The 24398-nt window shown below is 34.3% G+C and overlaps 1 protein-coding gene across 1 annotated transcript; it reads right to left on the reverse strand.

The window, feature by feature from the left end:
• Positions 1-17256: 17256 nt before the first annotated feature.
• Positions 17257-18729, reverse strand: LOC126723345 (uncharacterized). The gene has a single exon (XM_050426698.1). The coding sequence runs from the start codon at positions 18465-18467 to the stop codon at positions 17511-17513; it is 957 nt and encodes a 318-aa protein (XP_050282655.1). The 5' UTR covers positions 18468-18729; the 3' UTR covers positions 17257-17510.
• Between the last annotated feature and the right edge of the window lie 5669 nt (positions 18730-24398).

Consider the following 24398-nt stretch of genomic DNA (forward strand, 5'->3'; position numbering starts at 1 on the left):
TATAAATTGGAAGCTCAGTCTCATATGTGTGTATATATATATATAATTTTTCTTTTTTTATTGATCCACTGATTAGATTGTAACCTCCAACCACCGCCTTTCTTCTTTGACACAATATGATATCTACCACAATGTCACAAAAGTCTTGTCAACGTTGTAAACATTAATTTTAAATGTTTTAATAGTGAACTCAGAAATGCCATTAGATCGTGCTCACAAAAATAATTTCATGTAGATTATATTACATATAATACAAACTAAATTAAGTGTGTCTAATACGGGCACAAACACACTAATATAACACTTGGCCATGCTAAATCTATGAAAACTTCGGCAATTTATTGATTATATATAGTCTTCATCTAAGCCGGTGAGAGTAAAATAGTACTTTCGAAAATAATAGTAAACCAGTTTCTGTGTTGGACTCAGTCTTTTTTTTCTTTTAAAATTATTGAGAATATAAATTGTAGAGTAAAATAGTACTTTCGAAAATAATAGTAAACCAGTTTCTGTGTTGGACTCAGTCTTTTTTTTCTTTTAAAATTATTGAGAATATAAATTGTAGGATATTTGCAATGTGCACAAAAACAATTACTAAAATCCTAATTTTAGATGAATATCCAATGCTAATCCACTATTTGAAGAAGTGTCCAAATTATCAAATTGGAAGGTGTTGAAGGCCAAAATTTCACTAAAAGCCAATTCCATGAAAAATAAAGAAGGTCCAATTCAAGCAGTAAGAAGAATCAACATTAAGGCCCAATTTATGTTCAGATTTACAGCAAAAAGGTCATCAAAAAGTCCAGCAAAATCCAGTGAAAGAACTTGGCCGGGATACCCAGAGGCTGCCAGAGGCCCGGGATCCTCAGGTAATGCAGCACAGATACTGTGGGATTGAAACAGCTCAAGAGAGGTACCACGAAATACAAGAAAGGAAGAACAGAGATGTCCTTCTCAAGTACCCAGTGGTGCAACAAAGAATCAGAAAGTATAAAGCAAACATTCATGAACAAAGGAGTTGTACCACAAGGAACCAAAAATGAGAAAATCATACGTAGAAGCAATTGGAAGAGAACTTTCAACCCAGCAGTAAAAGATTCCAACTATTTGAGAATAATGACAACAAGGAAATACAACCGCAGCTGAGTCTGAAAAGTGAGAAATCTTGAAGGAAGAGAAATTGAAGGCTAGGACGCCCCGGAATGGAAAGTCAGCAAGTGACTTTTAGAGAAACAGTATTAAAAGATGAAAACCATGAGAAAAAAAGGAAGAGACGAGCCCCTAAGAAAATGTCACAGCACAAGCTCTGAGGGGCAAAAGAGAGAAATCACTAGTACCTCAGAGCCCTAGAAAACACGCTATAAAAGGAAGAGAAAACCCATGTTGAAGGGGGGAGGATTTTCAGTAGGAAAAATATCAAAACAGAGTCATTAGAACTCTGTAAAATTTAAGAAAAACAGAGGAATGTCTCCCGGTATCCCAGAAACAGTCACTATAGAACATACTTGGATTCAAAATGATTCAAACTTTGCAAGTCTTAGAGGCTTGAATAGCCATCAAAGTCTGTAATTTTTGAGCTTATTTGAACCTTGTATCACGTCTTACTGAGCACACTTGTAATCCACAATCAAGAAAAATAGTGAAATATCTCATATTGATTTGAGAATTTATAACATTTACTTTGCATATTTCTTTACTGCTTCTTGCTGCTCAATACATATATATTCTTGCTTGTAAAGCTGAGTCCCTGCCCAAGCAAAGCCACTCAGACTTGAGTTCCAAATCCCACAAGTCTTGTGCAAAAGCATAAGTCTGTGAGAATTGGGGCCAGGATCCTCGTGGCTGAATCGTCCTTATGAAATTCATTTACATATATGTATATGTATTAATATATATATATATCCTAATATAAGAAACTAACAATTATTTGAAGATATGTGCATTGTATAGTTGTTCTTGTGTAGGACCTATAGAGGTAAAAGGAAAGGACAAAACTCCATTGCATAACAAGCATGGAGAAAGATTGTATAGTGCACAGAACCAGAGATTCTAGGTTCTTACAGGCCTAATACGCCCCGGGATCCCACGACAGTACGTCCCGGGATCCCATGACAATACACCTGGGGAGGAATCGCATTTTTACCATAAGGAGATTTATGTGACTTGCGCACAACTTGGTTCGTAATCAGCTCCCATTTAGCTGCGGTGAACCAAGCCCAGTCCACCAAAACACAACTATTTGGCCCAGGATCCTTGGGCCTGTGTGCTAAAGAAAAAAAGCACTCTCATAGAAGGTAGATTAATTTTAAATTTGGATGTGGAATCTATCCACTGATATGTTTTAAAACACTAATTTGGATGGTGGGATAAACATTATAAATCAATATCATATTTAGAGTGTGTAGGTAAAATTTTGAAGTATATGATGTATGGATTAGGCTCATTTATAAGTTATTAAGGAAACTCAACTATGAAATCAACTTTGATGGAGTCGTGTTCACAAAGGAAGAAAGAGCTAATATTGGTGTGGATGTTAGAGATGACTAGGGTATGGTTATAGCCTCAATGTCCCAAATTATTGCTCTGCCTCTCTCAGTTGTTGAAGTTGAACTGGTAGCAGCTGTGAGAGCATTGGAATTTTCTTTGGAAATTAGGATTTCTTCTATAGTAATTGAAGGTGATTTGGAGTTAGTGATTATTCTCTCAAAGATGAATCCCCTTCATTTGCCTCCTTTGATCTTCTGATACGAGATGCAAAAATATTAACCATCTTTCCAAAGTTTTAGGCTTTTAGCTTTCCTTATGTCCAACCAATCCGATTTGGCTTATATTTCTTAATAAAGTTTACAGCTTTTTTCTCCACACACACACACAAACAAACAAACAAACAAAAAACCTATGAAATTCCTAAAATCCCATTGATAAATTGTAAAATGAGTCACTAGAATTTGACCAATCATCAGTGTTTAAACAAAACCTTAATGAATTGTCCCAAAAAAAAAAAATCAATGTATATTGCAAAAGGCAAAATTTAGCTACAAAATTAGTTGTAGTTTTAAACTACAACTTTACTCAATATCTTTTTATTGGAGGTAAATTTTGACAAATCCACCATTGGATTACATCTTCTTCTTATATCCTCCATACTTGCAAAATTTCTAGAAAATTAAAGATCAATAGCTATGTTATCAATAAGTTATTTAAATTGCAAGTTTTTGTAGTTTACAATTATACATAAAACATAAACTTCTAGATCATATAATAAATAATATCTGATTGACACAAAATTTGATATGTGCATTAAAAGGGTAAAGAAAATACAATTCAATAGTTAGGTTTTTAAAATATGTGATAATATTTATTTTATTGTGTAAGATTGTAGCCTTAGAGTACAACCAATTTTGTAGCTAAATTTTGTTCTATTGCAAATATACCATTAAAGTATATACTTGTGATTATCATTGAATTATTTTTATTGATTTGCAAATTGCAATAAACTCATCCTTTAATGTGGAAAAGGATTCTGGAAAATTAAAAAACAAAATGTGGGGGAAGGATGAGGATTTAAATTTGATTTTCACTGTTGACCTGGTAAGAGAGAGAGAGAATCATTTCCTTCCATGGAAGGCTCAGTGACAAATGTACATAGTCACAATAATGTACTCCTATCCAAGTTGGAAACTTGTCAATATCATTATCATATACGTAATTGAGAGCATAGAGCATCAGAAGGAAAGGGAGGCAAAAAATAAAAACAAAATTAGAAGTCAATGAAATGGATTCTATTAATTATGCAGTGATTGCGGTCTCACATTTCTTTAAGTTAACAATATGTGAATGTGCAGCTAAGCTAGCCTTCCTTAAACAAGACCTAAAAGTAGCAGTTGATGCATACATCTTTTAATATTCAATAAAATGCTCATTACGTAAATATTGAAAGTTGGATAATAGCATAATGAATGATTTAATGAATAAACCATACTAAAAAAAATACAGAATCTGAAATGAGAAAGCAAGTTTTCCATCTTAAATTAATGTTTGTTCCAGACAATACAAAAGTTAAAATATTGCCAAGTGTTATTACGTTAACCATTGTTTTGAATTCAATGTTGATACTGCTCAACTTGGCACCGAATTCAACTCCTTGTTTGATCAGATTGTTTAACAATACAATCCTACATTGACTTAAGTTATCCAATGTGATTGTCCTAGGAAAGACACAATATTATTTGCTCAAAAAAAGAGGAAAGACAATGAGCTTGTTGGGTAGAAATGTAGAATAAAGGAATGGTAGAATATATATATATATATAGAGAGAGAGAGAGAGAGAGAGAGAGATGAAGAGTATAATTTCCTAGAATTAAGACAATGAGCTTGTTGGGTAGAAATGTAGAATGCCTTTCACTGTAAGTTATTATACCCAAACACCAAGGAAAAGAGAGCTGTAGAGAAAAACCAGACAATTCACTGTCAAATAAGCCAATGTTAGTTGGTATAATTCTACAATAGTAGAGTTTTTGTCCCCCTTTATTTAATGTTAGATGGAAATGGGATTATATTTTCTCTCTAAAAGCCAGCTAGATCTTGACTTTGAGAATCAAACAGCAAGAGCTTCATTGTAAGATCATCATTTATTTACTACTATAGGAGTATTAATGCTTTATTTTTCACGTAATAAGGAGTCGCACAAATACATTCAAGTTGTGATCTACCATTCATGCGAGAGACGAGAATATAACTCTGGAAGTACTGAATATTTTCTTACAATTTGAGGACCCCATCGTCTTAAATCAAGGAAGTTCAAATTATATATTTTTGAGTGTCAACTTGATGGATAACATGGGGGCCCAAAAAAACACTAAGAAACTAAGAAAATAAAACAAGATTAGATGGGAATGCTCTCTTAGTGTGTCTGCCTCTACCATATTAATTTAATGAAGGGCTTGAAATAGTGCTTTTTTTTCTTATTTTAACCTACGTATGTGACAAAAGATATTCCTACCTACGTATCCAACCCTTCACCTATATATGTTACAAAATATTTTGCCACTAATTGAATAAAAAGTGCACTAAACAATGCCTAATCTCAGCAGAATTAGCAAGCCACCGACAGAACAAAAACCTAACTCCCTACCCAATAAAGACTAGCAGAATCTCGAATTAGCCTATAGATTTCTACAACTTGTTTATTAATTACAATTATCTTCCTTAATTTTTCCTTTACATTAATATACAACCATTTTTGATAATAGGTTGAAGATTTTGCTTGTCCCACAACCAATCTCTCCCTACTTACCCACCAACATATAGAAACACAAAGTGTTCCATGAATATCAAATCATTTCCTTTTGGATACTTTGGTACCACTTTGATACATTCTTTATGTTATTCATATTAAAAATATCCTGAACTTTGTTATTGCAATCTTGTGAGAATGCATTGCCTTCAAGAATATGCAGTGCTATACATAGATGTCACCTCCATAAGGATCGTTACCGTGCTAGCTATGACACAATAGGCACTTAATAATTAATGGTCTATTTTGATTGAGAGAAAAACCAATATTTTTTTTTTAATTATAACAAAACTTCTAAGTGGGAATTTCATTTTTGGACTCAGTCCATGGTTTTAACATTTAGTACCCATCCTATTTTGAAGAAAAAAAAAATTCGTAGCAGTAGCTGCATTAGGTTAGTGTCAAGTCCTATTACTTATACTAGTATATCTTGTGATCTCGATAGATTCTTTTCTGTTTTGGAAATGAATAAGTTATAGATCTAAAGCAAGAGCACAAGCAAAGTATTGAGCCTATCACTTCAAGTCTTGTAAGTCTATTATCAATTTTTTTTGGGTTCCAAATTAGTGGGTTTTGAGTAGGTCAAAATGATGCAACTCATTAGTAATACGGTTACGGCTACTTGCTTCTTTATTATTATTATTATTATTATTATTTGAGAATCATGCAACCGTTGATCGGTAATGCAACTAATACTAGGAAATATTTTTTTAATTTTATGAATGGGTAGCCAAAATAATAATGAATATAAAAATTGAACCAATTTAATAACATTATACAAGAAATATGAAGAGTTTGGGGGGGGGGGGGGGTGTTAACCATTTTTTTTGAAAATTTTAGATAAATTTAAGGGTAAAAATCTAATATTTGAGAAGTTTGACGGGGCCAACCATATACTTTATGAAAACTTAAGGAAATTTTTGGAGGTAATTTTATAATATTAAAAAAGTTTTGGGGGGGGGGGGGGGGAGAGAGGGGGATGACTCCCCACCCTTCTAAGTGGGTCCACCCATGATTATGGTATGAACAAATTTGATAAGTCATGAAATACCCTGGAGGGTGATATTACATGCATTGAAGAGTTTATCCCTAATAGTGTGTTTGGAAGTTTAAAGGGATAGGAAAGTAAATGATTCAAGGAGAATGAGAGGAGGAGAGGAATGCTTACCCTTTCACCATATTTAGATTTTTTATAAATTAATTAGGGACCAAGAGTTTTATAAATCAATTGACATATATTGGTGTTTCCAACAAAAATGTTGGGTTAAATTCCACTACCTCAACTATTCCCAAAAAAAAAAAAAAATAGTTAGGGGAAAAATAGAAAAATGTAAGAAAGATAGAAATGTGAAATAACAGCAAATGTCTCAAATTTTCCAAATGTGAGGTCAGTAAAAAGTATGGAAAAGTGAAAAGCTATATATATATATATATATATGTGATTTGTTAGGTTGGGAAGAAAATGGGGGATAGATAGGTGATTTGCTTAAATTTACTATTATACTCCTATAACATAAAGAGATGATAGAAAAGATTATAATCAAAAGGAGTAAAATAGTGATTTTCATGTTTTAAAAAATGGGAAAAAAATCTCTTCAAGATTTCCTCTCAATTTGGGAGGATGGTTTTTGGTTGGCTTCAGTAAGTGGAAAATCTCCACCCACCCCCCTTTTCCATTCTACCCCTTTCTAAACAACCAAACGGATGATAAGGCCATAGAGCCATCGTTTTTAATTTTTCTATTAACAATTTATTGAACATTTTTGGAAGTTAAAAAAAGGACACCATATATGAGAGAGAGAATTCATTATATACATTATTTACTGAAAGACAATTCATTATATGAGATATCTTTCAAAGGTTGGGTTCAAGCCATTAATTAAGGCTTTAAAAGGGAAGATAGGTATTATGTTTCTTTAATTAGGTGAGTAAGTTGGTTTTCAAAAAGAAAACAATAGGTAAGTAAGTTCAAAGTTTGTTATCCAGGGAAGAGATTTATTAATACAGATATAATATATATTTTTGTCTAAGGGTCATGCTAACGAATGCCCTTAGGGCACTGGTTAAGAATCCAGTTAAAGAAAATTTTAATAGGAAAAGAAAAAAAAAACAATTAATATTTTGACAGCTTTTTTCATTTCCCATAAAAGTGATGTCAAAACTTTCTTTAACTGGATTCTTAACTAGTGCCCTAAGAACACTCGTTAGCATTTCCCTTTGTCTAAATATAAAATTTGTTGATTATATTAGTTATTAATAAGCATTTATTTGAGATATATTTATTTATATTGTAGGGGAAAAAAAAGAGAGCAAGAGGGTGATTATCCTCTAAGAATTAAAGAACCAATATTTAAGGGGCCTAGACAGGTAAATGTTTAAGGGACCAATACTGATTAAATGGTCGCAGGCAATCCCTTAAGCGGTTGTGTCATTCATTGCTTGACCTTAACTCCACCTAGAGCATCAATTATTTCAGGTGTTAAAAATAGAGTGCAATAATGCTTTAAGGGATTTTTTTTTTTTTTTTTTTTGGAGAAAGCAATAATGCTTTAAGTTGAAACAACATCACACCGTCATCTCAAAAAATTCAAATTCACGGTCTACTCCATATCAAAGCCCTTACAATAAGCCAAAATTATGAGCCTTTCTATGAGATTAGTACAAGGTTAATTTGGAGAGTAATGTCAATGAGCTATGATTCAAGCATTTACTAGTGGATTCAATCTAACCTAATTAAAATTGACCAATTTGTTTTCCATATCTAGTTAGGCTTAAATTGTACATTTAGTAATCACCCTAACCGATTGTGTTGTTAATCCTCGATTTTAAAATTTCAAAGCCTAACCACAAAATTCAATAAGTCCAAAAGAAATTGTAGCTGACACCAGAGAATTCAATGAAATGGTTTAGATAATATAAATTTTACTACAAAACCTTTTTCAAACTGAGATGTCACAAATCATAAAAATAATCCTAACATTAATTTATTATGTTGTTGATATCCACCAGCCATATTCATTAATCATTACTATATCAGTTTATAAAGGTTATTTTGTTATAATTTGTAGTATCTCTAACATCTGATCTTGTAAATATAAGCATCCCTTAAAAAGAATAAAAGCAAATACCAAATTAGCCACAAAATGTCAAGTAGCGGAAAAATATAAAGGTAAGTTGTCTAATTAATTGCAATAAAAATTAAAAACTAGGGCAACATTGAATTTGAATGCAAACTAGGGCAAAATTAAAAACTAAGTCACACCATATACTATCTATCACATTTAAATTCATCTACAAATTTAGCTATCAGCCTATCACATTTAAATTCATCTACAAATTTTAAAGTTCAAGTTGGATCATATATTCTCCATCCAAAGAAGAAACATCATAAATTTGCCTATTTTCAAAAAGATAAAAATCACGTTAAAAAATTCTTCTTCTTTTTCATACTTTATTTGAAGGGTTAAATTTAAAAAATAATAATAATAATAATAATTTCATAGTTACACTAACACCAATAAAGAGGTGGATTTAGACTTTGATTTTTCTTAAAAAAGAAATTAAACAATACTTATAAGTTACAAAACTACCAAAGTGTTAAATTAAGGGTCATAAAACATTACTCTCACATAATCAATTACTAAAAAATTACTTTTATTTCGCAATTCACACCAATAACAATATATTCCCTCAATAATTATTAAAAATTTTATGAAAATTTTATATCAATAGGAGAGGAAAACCCCGGGAAACAAACAAATTTAAAAACCAAGCCTTTAAATCAAATACTTTAAATTTGATTTAAAGCCAAAATCATCACCAAAAAAAAAAAAAGAAAAAAAAAAAGAAGGAAGAATAAACTGAAAAGTAAAAGGAAAGGAAAGCCTTGGAAGCTAACGGTTAAAAGGAGATAGACCGTACTAAAATGTAAAATCATATTATTCCCTAGGAAATCGTAAACCCCCCTTTAAATTGCAGACCAAACCAAACCCATTTTTTTCCTAGATCATCATATATTTATGACCCCACTTTTTCTAGGCCGATAAATATTAGTACTACTAATAAACAAGATTTTGGTCATACTCATAACTCAGAACACAGAAATTGTCGAGTGTGGTCCAACACAGGCCAAACAAAAAACAGGTCGGGTTTTAACATTTTGTACCCATCCTATTTTGAAGGAAGATAAAAAAATCGTACCATTTGCTGCATTAGGTTAGTGTAAAGTCCTATTACTTATACTAGTATATCTTGTGATCTCGATAGATTCTTTTCTTGTTTTGGAAAAGAGTAAGTTATAGATCTAAAGCAAGAGTACAAGCAAAGTATTGAGCCTATCACTTCAAGTCTTGTAACTTGTTAAGTCTATTATCAATTTTTGTTGGGTTCCAAATTAGTAGGTTTTGAGTAGGTCAAAATGATGCAACTCATTAGAAATACGGTTACGGCTACTTGCTTTATTATTATTATTATTATTATTATTATTATTTTTTAGAATCATGTTACCGTTGATTGTTAATGCAACTAATACTAGGAAATATTTTTTAAAAGATTATGGCCAGGCATAGAACTAGAATTTTATGAATGGGTAGCTAAAATAATAATGAATATAAAAATTGAACCAATTTAATAACACTAGTCGCTAACCCGTGCGATGCACGGGATAGTTAAACAAAATTTATACACATTCACTTTTATTGGTACAAACTTATTTTGGAATACTGAAGTATTATGACCATCTATACACACATACACAAAAAATAAAATCAGCATAACTCACTATAACTCTATAGAAGCCTAAAAAATATAAAGAGAAATTAAAGGGGTTGAATTTGATATTTACGTTTGGAGAGAGAGAGTTTGTAGAAACTATGGCTTTATATTTCTTAACTTGAGAGAGGGGTAAGGTTGCTAGGGTTTTATTTCTTAACTTGAGAGAGGGGTAAGGTTGCTAGGGTTTTGAGGTGTTATAATGTTTTTATTTTTATTTTTATTTTTATTTTTTAAATATTGTGTTGACGTGGAAAATTAAGGCCTTCAATTAACGAAAACACAAACTTCTTTTGGAATACCGAAGTATTATGACTATCTATACACACATACACAAAAAATAAAATCAGCATAACTCACTATAACTCTATAGAAGCCTAAAAAATATAAAGAGAAATTAAAGGGGTTGAATTTGATATTTACGTTTGGAGAGAGAGAGTTTGCAGAAACTATGGCTTTATATTTCTTAACTTGAGAGAGGGGTAAGGTTGCTAGGGTTTTGAGGTGTTATAATGTTTTTGTTTTTATTTTTATTTTTTATTTTTTAAATATTGTGCTGACGTGGAAAATTGTGGTGCCAGCAGAGGTTTCGGTTATATATATATATATATATATATTATACAAGAAATATGAAGAGTCTTGGGGGGGGGGGGGAACCTTTTTTTTTTTGTTTGAGGTAAATTTAGGAGTAAAAATCTAATATTCGAGAAATTTGACAGGACCAACCATATACATTTTGAAAACTTTAGGAAATTTTTAGAGGCAATTTTATAATATTGGAAAAGTTTTCTTTTTGGGGTGGGGGGGGGGGGGGGGGGAGAGAGAGAGAGAGAGAGAGAGAGGGCCATGGCTCCCCACCCTTCTAAGCGGGTCCACCCATGATTATTGTATGAACAAATTTGATAAGTCATGAAATACCCTGGAGAATGATATTACATGCATTGAAGGGATAGGAAAGTAAAGGATTCAGGGAGAATGAGAGGAGGAGAGGAATGCTTACCTTTCACTTTATTTAGATTTTTTATAAATTAATTAGGGACCAGAAGTCTTATAAATCAATTAACACATATTGGTATTTCCAACAAAAATGTTGGTTTAAATCCCACTACCTCAACTATCCCAAAAAAAAAAAAAAAAAAAAAAAAAAAAAAGGGTAAGGGGAAGAATAGAAAAATGTAAGAAATATTGAAATGTGAAATAACAAAAAATGCCTCAATTTTTCCAAATGTGAGGTCAGTAAAAAGTATGGAAAAGTGAAGAGCTAGAAATATATATATATATATACACACACACTAATCGTTAACCCATGTGATGCACGAGAATAGCTATTGGATGAGTTTTAGAATAAATAAAAAATGTTGTTTTATTTATTATTTTTTATGGGAAGAAATAAGAGACATAATATTGCGTCTCTAATTTAATTTGAGTTGTATATGTATGTATATACAAGATAGGTTGTAATATATATACCAAAAGATGTCTATTAAAAAGTTATAACCATTCAAATTGGATATACCAAAAAGTGTTTATCGAACGAAAAGGTGTCTGTTGAACGAAAATGTGCCTATTGAATAATCATAATCCTTTAGGTATAAATAGTTGTCATATTTATTTGATAACTTCTTCTTATTCATCTTTTTTAAAAACAAAAAATAAATAAAACATATAAACATTCTCCAAAATTGCTATTTGTAATTTTTGTTTTTTTTATTAAATAGTGAAAAAGTCTAAGATTAGGTACGCACTTCTCTTTTTATAATTTATGTTTTCCAATCCTCGTGGTCTTGTCCCACTAATCAAATATTTCTTTTCATTTTATATATACCATAGGCTTATAGACACATAAACGCCGAAAAATATGGGAAAAGAACTTCCCTGACGCACCAATCCAACCTAATCATTTTTTCAGAATTTTTTTTTTCTTGCCCCACATTTAACGGTTTTTACCCATTTCACTCTTGAAGTATTTTAATGGCCTATTTAGATGAAAGAGGGAAGGAGGAGAGTAGAGTAGAATTGACTAAAAATAAACTAATTTTGTACTAAATTTACTCTACTCTACTCTACTCCCCCTTCTTCTCTCTTAATCTAAACGGACCAAAATTTCTTGCTTATCTCATAAATGAATATATATCATAATAGTAGTTAAATGAATAGGGAAATGCCATTTTAATTGTTTAGTCTTTTAGATAGGATGAAACTTTTTTTCTTTTTTAGAATCAGATAGGATGAAGCTAAAATCAAGATAATCTTTTTTTTATAATCAATTCAATTAGTGGATCCCATATATATATATATATATATTTAAACAAAAAAACTTAATCTTCTCATATTGTTCCAAAACCCTAGAGTTTTCAACCCTTCATTATAGTATATACTAATTTCTTGTGTGGTTAGTCGAGGAGGGTTGCAAAAATTAATAACTATCCCAAGGAATGGTGCAATTGTACACCAACGGTAGGAAAAATAGGACTGGAACGGCTTGCCAAGTGAAAAGTTATAGTTTTATGTGTTTTTAATTGTAGTCATGCAGTAATTTATGTTTCTAAGAAAGATGAAAGAGAAGAAATTACCAAATGAAGAAATCATTAAGTATTTTTGTTGCTACCATTGGTATGGCTTGATTCCTAAACATTTTCACTATTTAACAACAACAACAACACAAAATAAAATAAAATAAATAAATAAATAAAAAATAACTTACAAATAGCAATTTTAGAGAAATGAAAGAAATTAAGAAGAAGTTACCAAATGAATATAAACCATTATTTATACCCAAATGATTATGACTCTTCAATATGCACATTTTCATTCAATAGGCACATTTTTGTTTAACATGCATATTTTCGGTCAATAGGCTCCTTTCGTTCAAAAGGCACAACTATTTAGTATTTTTAAATGTATACATGGCATAAATTTGTGTAGCCACTTGGCGCAATGAGACACGGTTAACAAAAAGTCAAACGTTTTAACTATTAGTTATTTTATATGTATATACACACACATGATTTGTAAGATTAGGAAGAAAATGGGGGATAGATAGGTGATTTCCTTAAATTTACTACTATACTCCTATAACATAAAGAGATGATAGAAAATATTATAATCAAAAGGAGTAAAATGGTGAATTTCATGTTTTAAAAAATGGGAAAAAAATCTCTCCAAGATTTCCTCTCAATTTGGGAGGCTGGTTTTTGGTGGGCCTTAGTAAGTGGAAAATCTCCACCCACCCCCTTTTCCATTCTTCCCCTTTCTAAACAACCAAACGAATGATAAGCTCATAGAGCCATAGTTTTTAATTTTTCTATTAACAATTTATTGAACAGTTTTGGAAGATAAAAAAAGGACACCAACATCTTCTACTTCAATCATATAGAGAGAATATTAAAAAGAATGGTACTAAGAGTCTTGTAACTTATGGTATTATCTACTTTACTTTAGAAAGAGAATCAGGGTCAAATCCTCCTTTCCAAATGTTGGAGAGAGAGAGAGAGAGAGAGAGGGGTTTAAAAAACTTATCTACATTATTTATTGAAAGAAAATTCATTATATGAGATATCTTTCAAAGGTTGGGTTCAAACCATTAAGTTTTTAAAAGGGAAGACAGGTATTATGTTTCTTTAATTAGGTGAGTAAGTTGGTTTCCCCAAAAAAAAAAAAAAAAAATTAGGTGATTAAGTTCAAAGTTTGTTATCCAGGGAAGAGATTTATTGATACAGATATTATTATTTTTTCCCGTAATTCTAGTTAGTAGTCCATTCATAATTCTAGTTAGTAGTCCGTTCGTGAAATGCATGAATAAGTTTAACAAAAGAGATATAATACTTTTTTTTCCAAATATAAAAAAATTTGATGATTATATTAGTTATTAATAAGCATTTATTTGAGATATATATATATATATATTTATTTATTTATTTATTTATTTATATTGTAGGGAAAAAAAAAGAAAAAAAGAGCAAGAGGGTGATTATCCTCTAAGAATTAAAGAACCAATATTTAAGGGGCCTAGACAGGTAAATGTTTAAGGGACTAATACTGATTAAATGGTCGCAGGCAATCCCTTAAGTGGTTGTGTCATTCATTGCTTGACCTTAACTCCACCTAGAGCATCAATTATTTCGGGTGTTAAAAATAGAGTGCAATAACGCTTTAAGGGTTTTTTTTTTTTTTTTTTTTTTTTTTTTTTTTTTTTTTTTTTTTTTTGTGGAGAACGCAAAATAATGCTTTAAGTTGAAACAACATCACACCATCATCCCAAAAAATTCAAACTCACGGTCTACTCCATATCAAAGCCCTTACAATAAGCCACAATTATGAGCCTTTATATGAGATTAGTACTAGGTTCATTTGGAGAATAATGTCAATGAGCTATGATTCAAGCATTTACTAGTGCTTATCAAAAAAAAAAAAAAAAAAAAAAAAAAGCATTTACTAGTGGATTAAATATAACCTAATTAAAATTGGCCAATTTGTTTTCCATATCTAGTTAGGCTTAAATTGTACATTTAGTAATCACTCTAACTAATTGTGTTGTTAATCCTTGATTTTAAAAATTCAAAGCCTAACTGTGAAATTCAATAAGTACAAATGAAATTGCAATTGACATCAGAGAATTCAATGAAATGGTTTAGATAATATAAATTTTACTACATAACCTTTTACAAACTGAGGTGTCACAAATCATAAAAATAATCCTAACATTAATTTATTATGTTGCTGATATCCACTAGTCACATTCATTAATCATTACTATATCGGTTTGTAAAGGTTATTTTGGTATAATTTGTAGTATCTCTAACATCCCTAGTAAATATAAGCATCCCTTAAAAAGAATAAAAGCAAATACTAAATTAGTTGCAAAATGTCAAGTAGTGGAAAAATATAAAGGTAAGTTGTCTAATTAATTGCGATAAAAATTAAAAACTAGGGCAATATTGAATTTGAATGCAAATGGTTAAGTCACACCATATACTAGCTATCACATTTAAATTCATCTACAAATTTTAAAGTTCAAGTTGGATCATAAATTCTTCATCCATTTCAAATAAAAGAAGAAACATCATAAATTTTCCTATTTTCAAAAAGATAAAAATCACATTAAAAATATCTTCTTCTTTTTCATAATTTATTTGAAGTGTTAAATTTTTTTTTAAAAAAAATAATTTCATAGTTACACTTACGCCAATGAAGAGGTGGATTTAAACTTTGATTCTTCTTACAAAAGAGATTAAACAATACTGCTAAGTTATAAGACTGCTAAAGTGTTAAATTAAGGGTGATAAAACATTACTTTCATATAATCAATTACTAAAAAATCACTTTTATTTTGAATTATATTCCCTCAATAATTATTAAAAGTTTTATGAAAATTTTATATCAATAGGAGAGGAAAACCCCGGGAAACAAACAAATTTAAAAACCAAGCCTTTAAATCAAATACTTAAAATTTGATTTAAAGCCAAAATCATCACACAAAAAAAAAAAGAAAAAAAAAAGGAAGAATAAACTGAAAAGTAAAAGAAAAGGAAAGTCTTGGAAGCTAACGGTTAAAAGGACATTGACCGTACTAAAAATCTAAAATCATATTATTCCCTAGGAAATCGTAAAACCCCCCTTTAAATTGCAGACCAAACCAAACCCTTTTTTTTTCTTAAATCATCATATATTTATGACCCCACTTTTTCTAGGCCGATTAATATTAGTACTACTAATAAACAAGATTTTTGTCATACTCATAACTCAGAACACAGAAATTGTCGAGTGTGGTCCAACAAAGGCCAAACAAAAATCAGGTCGGGTTCCTTCTCAAAAATAAAAAAATAAAACAGGTCGGGTTGATTGATTTCTGACATGCATAAATAGCCCTCCGATCTATCAGATTCAAACTCATTAAATTCTTTCTCAAAAAAATTATAAAAATTTTTTTTAAAAGAAATTCATTAAATTCTGTGTAAGTGTTGCTTATATCATCGCATTAAAGAAAGAAAGAAAAGAGTGAAGGTAGATACAGCATTAAATTTGCATCTATTGAAGGACACGCTTGAATTTTGTGGGGTTAAAAGTGAGGACCCCACAAATTTATTCAATTTTTTTTTACCCAAAATATTTCAAACAATATGGATGGACGGAAAGGACGACACGTCATTCTTAATTGTACTCGTGGCCCCCACCCACCTCTACCAGAACCCATCAAGTTTTCAACCACCTGGCCTAGTGCCCCACCCATATTGCTTATACCAGTTATTATTTATTGCAACTATTCAAAGTGGGCAAGAGCATGAGCATTGCCCATTTTCCTCCTATGAATTGTCAAAAATTTTAGGACCACGACCACACGCGTCTACACATTTTGACATAACTTAAACACGCAGTAATTGTTGAACAATTTGCGTAGAAGTGATGTAATTTAATCACACATTAGTCACATGGTAATTTTCGGAACAATCCATGTATAAGTAAATATAATTCAATCATACATTAACTAACGTGTCAACTGAGTCAAAATATGTGAATTTAGATAACTGAAGAATTACTCAATGTCGTTCTCAAAGACCTATAATGGCTTATTTTTTATGCACAAAATATTTAGGGTTGTTAATTAAATTTAAACACATTATTTTATACGGTAATACAACATAAATAATGGGTTTAGTTAGTTTAATTAATAAAATTAAACTAATTTTTTTATATTATATAAATGAGATAGTATATCAACCTATAACGTCCGCTCTATAATAAAATTCATTATCGTTGAATTTGAGTTTGGGATGAATCATGCTTGTGAAAAAAAAAAAGTAAATTGGCATGTTAACATAATAATAGAAATTTTCATTAAAAAGATATAATATACTCAAAAAAAAGGTCTAACGTTATTTATAATGTTATATTTCTAAAGATAACTAAATTCAATTAGTTAATATTTAGAGAAGACAAAATATAAGGAATTTTAATATACTTTATTATATTTTATTAGATCAAAAAACTTGTATCAAAATATATTTTGTAAAAAAGAAAGCGAGAATAAATTTATATATATAAATCAAACAATTTAAATAAAGTTTTAAAAAATGGACAAACAATCAATACATAATCAAACATTTGAACTGCTCTAGAATAATAAAAAAACAACAATATTCTAATATGATAAAGGGAATTAGTTATCTGTCAAAAGCTCCACTCAAATTGAATAGTCAAAAATCAGAATCCATATTCACATTAAAAAATAATTTTTCTGTAGTAATCAACACTCTGGTATAAAAGATAACACACAAAATACCCACCCCATGTTTCTCTCTCTATATAATTTAAACTATTTTTACCATACCCACCAAAAAAAAAAAAAAAATTACATAAAGAAAATGTAATGGGATAGGGGCAAAACCGTACTTTCACAGAGACATTCATCAACGGTTACCGAGCTTAATGTCAGCGGTCAAACAAATCAACGGTTGTGATTGACTCTTCCGAAATCCACAAGCTTCCGCGACCGGTTCTTGCAAAACTTCCCCGTAGCTCTGACCTCGCCGGAGATGGCGATGTCCGGCGGCATACCTTTCTGGCTCCAGTGCCGGTTCGGGCTCGCCCTCACGAGCGGGCTCAGGCAAAATGCAATCCCGGACACGTTGTGGCTGTGCCCGTGCCGTGTCCGACGCACCTGAAACGCCGGCGACCTCCACGTCTCCGTGGAGTAACCGCTCACCGGCGGCGAACGCTCGCAGTCCTCGTCGGAATCTCCCGTTCTCGCCGGCGACATTCCCCGATCAGCCCGCGGACGAGGCTTTCTCTCCACGGTGGACTCGTCGTAAACGAAAAGCCGCGATTTCTTCTTCATGCGGCCGGCGAAGATCGCGGTGAACCAAGACGGAGAAGACGAACTCGTAGAAGCAGCAGTAGTCGCAGTAGTAGTAGTAGTAGCAGCCGAGGGCTCGCAAGTCGAAACCCTAGGATCCGATTCCAATTTCTCGGATCTGGACCTGAACAGGTTCGTAAGCAACGAGAACCTACCGTTCTTCTTCCCATACGACCTACCGCCGGTGAAGCTGGTCGGGGCGCTGGCGGGGGCGGTTGATGACGTGGCAGGCCCCACCTGAGGAGTACTATAGAACCGACGATCCTGATAACTATTCTGGTGCTGCCGTTGCTGCCACGTGGCCTCGTCTGATTTGCGGCGAGAAACGTAAGGAGAGACAGAGCGAGGGAACACCAACGGTGGCGGTTTTATATTCGGGTCAGATTTTCTCGGGTCATCGCGGGACTGAGCTTGGGTTTGGGCTTCCGACTGGGCTCGGGCCTGGACCTGGGCCTGGGCGGCGATGAGAGCTAAGAGACGGTCGCGGAGACAGGAGGCGCACACGCCGACTGTGCTACTCAGGTCAGAGAGATGCCTCTTACACTTCATCTACTTTTTTATATATATATGCGTATATATGTATCTATATCTATGTGTGTTTGTGTTGAAACTTTTTTTTATAGTGTTGGAGTTTGATTTTTGTGTTTGTGAGGAAGAGGCATTTGAGAGCGGTGTGTCTCTGAAACAATAAAAGCCGAATGAGAGAGAGATCTGTGATATGAGGAAAACCAAGGAGAGAGGTTTGTCTTCTTCTCAGAATGAAATGGAAAGAGTACTTGTATGTGTAAGTTGTAGCTGTTGGAGGGCTAATGAGTATTTTCAATTTTGGTTACCTTTATTATATCTTTAGAGAGATAAAGAGAGAGATAGAGTCAAAGTTAAGTCGAGGACACGCTGGCCACACGAATTTATATTTTGGTGCTACATTTACCATTTTTTTTTAATCGATCATTGAAATTATTTTTTTATCTATTAGTAATAATAAATAATAATCTGTCACGTAAAATTTATTATAAAAATGTAAAAGTAGCATTATGCGGGTAGAAAGGATTAGATCAGAGTAAATATTGTTACTACAAATGGGTTTTGGGTAATGGGGGAAATACGTGCTGTAAATGTACAACTGGTGATAAGTTAATATCACCATAAAAAGCACCTATGTTTTTGGGTAATTGAGTTGTTATTTTTTATTGAAAGGGAAAGCTGAAAGCCAAAAAAAAAAAAAAAAAACTAATGCTGTTGACTTTTTTTTTTTTTTTTTGTAAACCAATGGGCTTTGTTTGCTTCTTCACTTCTATTTTTCTTGCTTTTATGAGTTTTGAATTTCGTTTGCTTAATCCCTTCTTGTTTACTTCTTGAGTTTACTTGTTACTGTCTAGCTAACCTGGAGATGTTGAAATTCTACCCGAAAAGACTGATAATAGTAGCTATTACATCCCTCCATTTATGAGTTTACTTTTGGTGCCTTTTTCAGGGTCAAGTCTAAATTGAGACCTCTTTTAGGGTTTCTTTTTTTTACTCCGTGTGTAAATGGTTTAACGCATATTTTTGGTCTATAATAACACACAATGTTTTCCCATACATAAAAACCTCAAATACAACTGAGGGGATGAGATTGTATTAAAAAAAAGTAAGATCATTGGATTAGGTTGACTTCGGGAATATCACGCCTACGTAACACATTAAAGAAGTTTGTTGTGAGATCGACTATTTCCCATGAGGTTCGCCAATGCCAATCCAATAATAAAGTCATTCCTCCCATTGAATCCTCAAATATCTTCAAATTTGTATTTAGAAGTAAGACATATGGTATTTATAAATCAAATAAATGACATGTGTTGCGCATCCGGATGAAAAATGAGAGAAAATTGGAGGATTCAATTGGAGGGGATCCCTCCCTGTAACAATATAACTCTTTTATGTTTTGGTTGCTTACATGCCTCTATTTATACTTGCTCTTCTTAGCTCTTTTCCCTCCTAGTCCTAATAGCTTTGCTAAGACCCAAGCCTCTTAATTGACATGATGCTTGTCTTTCTAACTTGCGGACTTGCAAGGCACAATCGGGTACCCCTTCAACTGGGGACAAATTGCATCACATTTAATATGATTTGTGATGTGAGGTGGTTGACGCACAATAAATGTGGAGGTAATCATCTCTCTAAACGGTCATTACTCCTTTTCAAGTGATGGTTTCGGTGTTAAGATGGGAATAGTTAATCGCTATCTAGTTGTAGTCAGTATTACGTTTGTTCTATGCCTTTCAAGAATGCCATCAGTTTAGGTTATTCCATATGCTAATGGCGTTTTGATCTGATCCCCTACAACAACATTAACTTAAAATATTCTAATAACTAATTGATAATTCAAACATAAAAATGAACACATTGAAGGGTATTTATTAATCTATATTTAGTCATTGTCTTATAAAATGACTAATTTGTAATTCATGCATAAAGACATGCACATTGAAGAGCATTGATTTAATCTATATTCAGCTACTGTCCTAAAATGCAAATTGCACAAAAGATTTGCAAATGTTATTAACTTAATGACTATAGTCATTATGAATGTGAGCTTTCAATTTAAATAATAATGATAATTAATAAGTTGAACAATTAAAATGCTTGAACAAATTTAATCTCATTCTCAATTGCAGCATTTTAGTAAGAAAGTGAAGATAGTTTGGTAACTTTTTTTTTTTTGGCTGAATTTAAAAGAGATAAGGAGGTAAGACTGTTGTGGCTACCATGGCAGCATGTACATGCTAAGGAACTAATAGCAAGAGGACCACAAAGTGTCGGATCCAAGTACTAGTAGCATCAAGGTGTGGGCAGTAATTATCTTATAAGTGAACTAATGCTATGTCTTTGCTCCCAATTGTTTTAACCATAAATATACTTGTGGGGCCCAACAGTCTATGGGCCCGGCTCGCTCGCTTATGGGGATTCCACAGATCACCAAACTAAAGAAGGCCAGGGCCCAAGCCCAAAAATAGTGAGCCCGGTGTGGTTCAAAGGTACGTCCGAGGACCGCTCAGTCCTCGGAAAGCCCAGAACCCCATTGACAAGAATGGGATACAGGCAGACTTGAAAGATCAGAAAATATCTCAAGGAAATAGTCTTTAAATATCCTTCATTGACATGACATCGCCCCAGACAGAGCCGGATTTTTAGGCTTTATGGACCATCTCTCACAATTCAGGGATTAGACTGATGGGACAGATATCTGCCCTGGAAAGATCGACCCTACACGTGGACGAAGGACGACGAACGTAGGCTAGTATAAAAGAAAATGTTATGTGACCAAGGTGGGGGGGGGATGGAGCTCCTGAAAAAAGAACTTGATGAAAGAGAATGTCTGAAGAATATACGCCGGACATCACCTAAAAAACCCGCCGACGGGCAATCGGGGACAACACCACCGCTCCTCGGACATTGTCCGAGGAGCTAGATCCTCCTCAATACAAGGACGAAGGGCCTGAATATCCAGCCCAAAGCTTTATCTCATGTTGGTTCATCTAAAGTCCGGCCCAAAATGCCATCCTGTGATCCAACGCTGGCTTTTTAACCCCACTCTCTACAAATATTATTGTGAGGGACTTTCCGTGCGCGAGCCCAACATCGTCGCTGGGCCGTTACAGATTTTGTGCCCTTACAATTGGCGCCGTCTGTGGGAAGCTTGCGCGTTGGCGTAGGAGGTGTTTGAGTCAACTCTCTAGCCAGCTGAGGTTTGTGGAATTCCCTCCGTCTCCGGCGACAAGCCGTCATTGCTCCGACCCGAATTTCTGCTAGGGGCTACGCCCTGCAGTGTCAACAGCGCGGACAGCTCTAGGGGCTCCCGGCTTCAGGCCAAATCCCCCCTGCCATGGTCTAGGGGCTGATATCTTAAAAGTAATGGACAGAACCAAGGCCTTGCATGGTCCTCGGACCCAAGCCTATGGGGAAACCAAGTACAAAGAAGAAGACATCTTAAAAGTAATGGACAGAACCAAGGCCTTGCATGGTCCTCGGGCCCAAGCCTATGGGGAAACCAAGTACAAAGAAGAAGACATCTTAAAAGTAATGGACAGAATCAAGGCCTTGCATAGTCCTCGGACCCAAGCCTATGGGAAAACCAAGTACAAAGATGAAGACATCTTAAAAGTAATGGACAGAACCAAGGCCTTGCATGGTCCTCGGACCCAAGCCTATGGGGAAACCAAGTACAAAGAAGAAAACATCTTAAAAGTAATGGACAGAACCAAGGCCTTGCATGGTCCTCGGACCCAAGCCTATGGGGAAACCAAGTACAAAGATGAAGACATCTTAAAAGTAATGGACAGAACCAAGGCCTTGCATGGTCCTCGGACCCAAGCCTATGGGGAAACCAAGTACAAAGAAGAAGACATCTTAAAAGTAATGGACAGAACCAAGGCCTTGCATGGTCCTCGGACCCAAGCCTATGGGGAAACCAAGTACAAAGATGAAGACATCTTAAAAGTAATGGACAGAACCAAGGCCTTGCATGGTCCTCGGACCCAAGCCTATGGGGAAACCAAGTACAAAGATGAAGACATCTTAAAAGTAATGGACAGAACCAAGGCCTTGCATGGTCCTCGGACCCAAGCCTATGGGGAAACCAAGTACAAAGAAGAAGACATCTTAAAAGTAATGGACAGAACCAAGGCCTTGCATGGTCCTCGGACCCAAGCCTATGGGGAAACCAAGTATAAAGATGAAGACATCTTAAAAGTAATGGACAGAACCAAGGCCTTGCATGGTCCTCGGACCCAAGCCTATGGGGAAACCAAGTACAAAGAAGACATCTTAAAAGTAATGGACAGAACCAAGGCCTTGCATGGTCCTCGGACCCAAGCCTATGGGGAAACCAAGTACAAAGATGAAGACATCTTAAAAGTAATGGACAGAACCAAGGCCTTGCATGGTCCTCGGACCCAAGCCTATGGGGAAACCAAGTACAAAGAAGAAGACATCTTAAAAGTAATGGACAGAACCAAGGCCTTGCATGGTCCTCGGACCCAAGCCTATGGGGAAACCAAGTACAAAGATGAAGACATCTTAAAAGTAATGGACAGAACCAAGGCCTTGCATGGTCCTCGGACCCAAGCCTATGGGGAAACCAAGTACAAAGATGAAGACATCTTAAAAGTAATGGACAGAACCAAGGCCTTGCATGGTCCTCGGACCCAAGCCTATGGGGAAACCAAGAACAATGAAGACATCACTAGAACCCCCTATATCCCAGTCGATTGCTCAGATGGATTGCTTAGAAATCATCAGCCTTGGACGATATTCACGCGCTTATCACAGAATATCCAACTGATATCTCGAAACGCACACATAGGGCACACCCATTCAAGAAACAGTGTTGTCAAAGAAACAGTGCTCAAAACAAGTAAAGAAATTTCCATTCTTATTATGAAGAAGAGATAGTACAGTGTACAATGAAAAGCTGGAATCAGCCTACGTCGAAGCCTACTACATAAGCAAGAAAAAGAAAAATACAAGAAAGCTGTAGAAAGCCGAGGAGGTATGTCGGGGGAGAGGTTGGCTACAGCTCCGAGACCTTATTCTTCCCCCGCATCTTTGCCTGCCCATAACTCAGGCAGCCAAAGAGACCCAACTTGAACCTGACACCGTTGAAGAAAAGGTGTAGGGAGTTGGAGGTGGTGGGGCTTTCTCTAAATATACGCCTACCGCAAAGCAGAGGCGCTAATGGGGAAAAACCCTTCTTCTGCCGCACCAAAACTCTGGCAAGGACAGAACCTGCTTCGGATTTTGACTGAAAGAGGGGAAGATTCCTTTCCCTCTCGGTGGAGATGGAGTACTCCCTTGAACTTGTGCTTCCTGTGCCCATACCTTACTGTTATAAACCTCATGAAGACACGGCGCTTTTGCGGCGGAGGAAGTTCTTTCTTCCCAACCCTCGTTTTCAACATGTTATGCCAAGAAAGGAGGACTCCGGATATGGAAGGCGTGATGTAAGAGAAAACCAAAAGGAGGGGTGTATATATATAAAGCAACTTTTTCTTCCTCCTATTTATTTGAAAAGACAAGATGATGGCAGTCAACTCATGCGGCGTCCCAAGGAGCACTACAGACAAAGTAGTCTTGGCCTAACTTCCAACGTCAACTGCAGCCAAGAGATTCAAAGAGCCTCGTAAAGGCGCGCCTCGATCCTTGGGGCGTCAGAGAAGTACTGCATGGCCAGAGGTTGCAGAAATATCTCTTAATCTGCGGGTCCATTGAATTCGCGGCCCAGGCCCGCTTTGCGTGAAGGCCCAGGGACACCCTGTTTGGCACCTCAAGAAATGCTCAAGTTAAAAGGGAAAACCAATTACTGATGCAGACGTTGGTCTTGGACAGAACTTAAGGCTTGCATGGTCCTCGGACTCAAGTTAAAAGGGAAAGTCAAGTACCGACAAAGACACAAGCCTCGGACTCAAGCCTAAGGGAAGAATCAAGTACATAAGATAAAAC

This window comes from Quercus robur, chromosome 4 (genome assembly GCF_932294415.1).
Source record: "Quercus robur chromosome 4, dhQueRobu3.1, whole genome shotgun sequence".
Taxonomy (NCBI): domain Eukaryota; kingdom Viridiplantae; phylum Streptophyta; class Magnoliopsida; order Fagales; family Fagaceae; genus Quercus; species Quercus robur.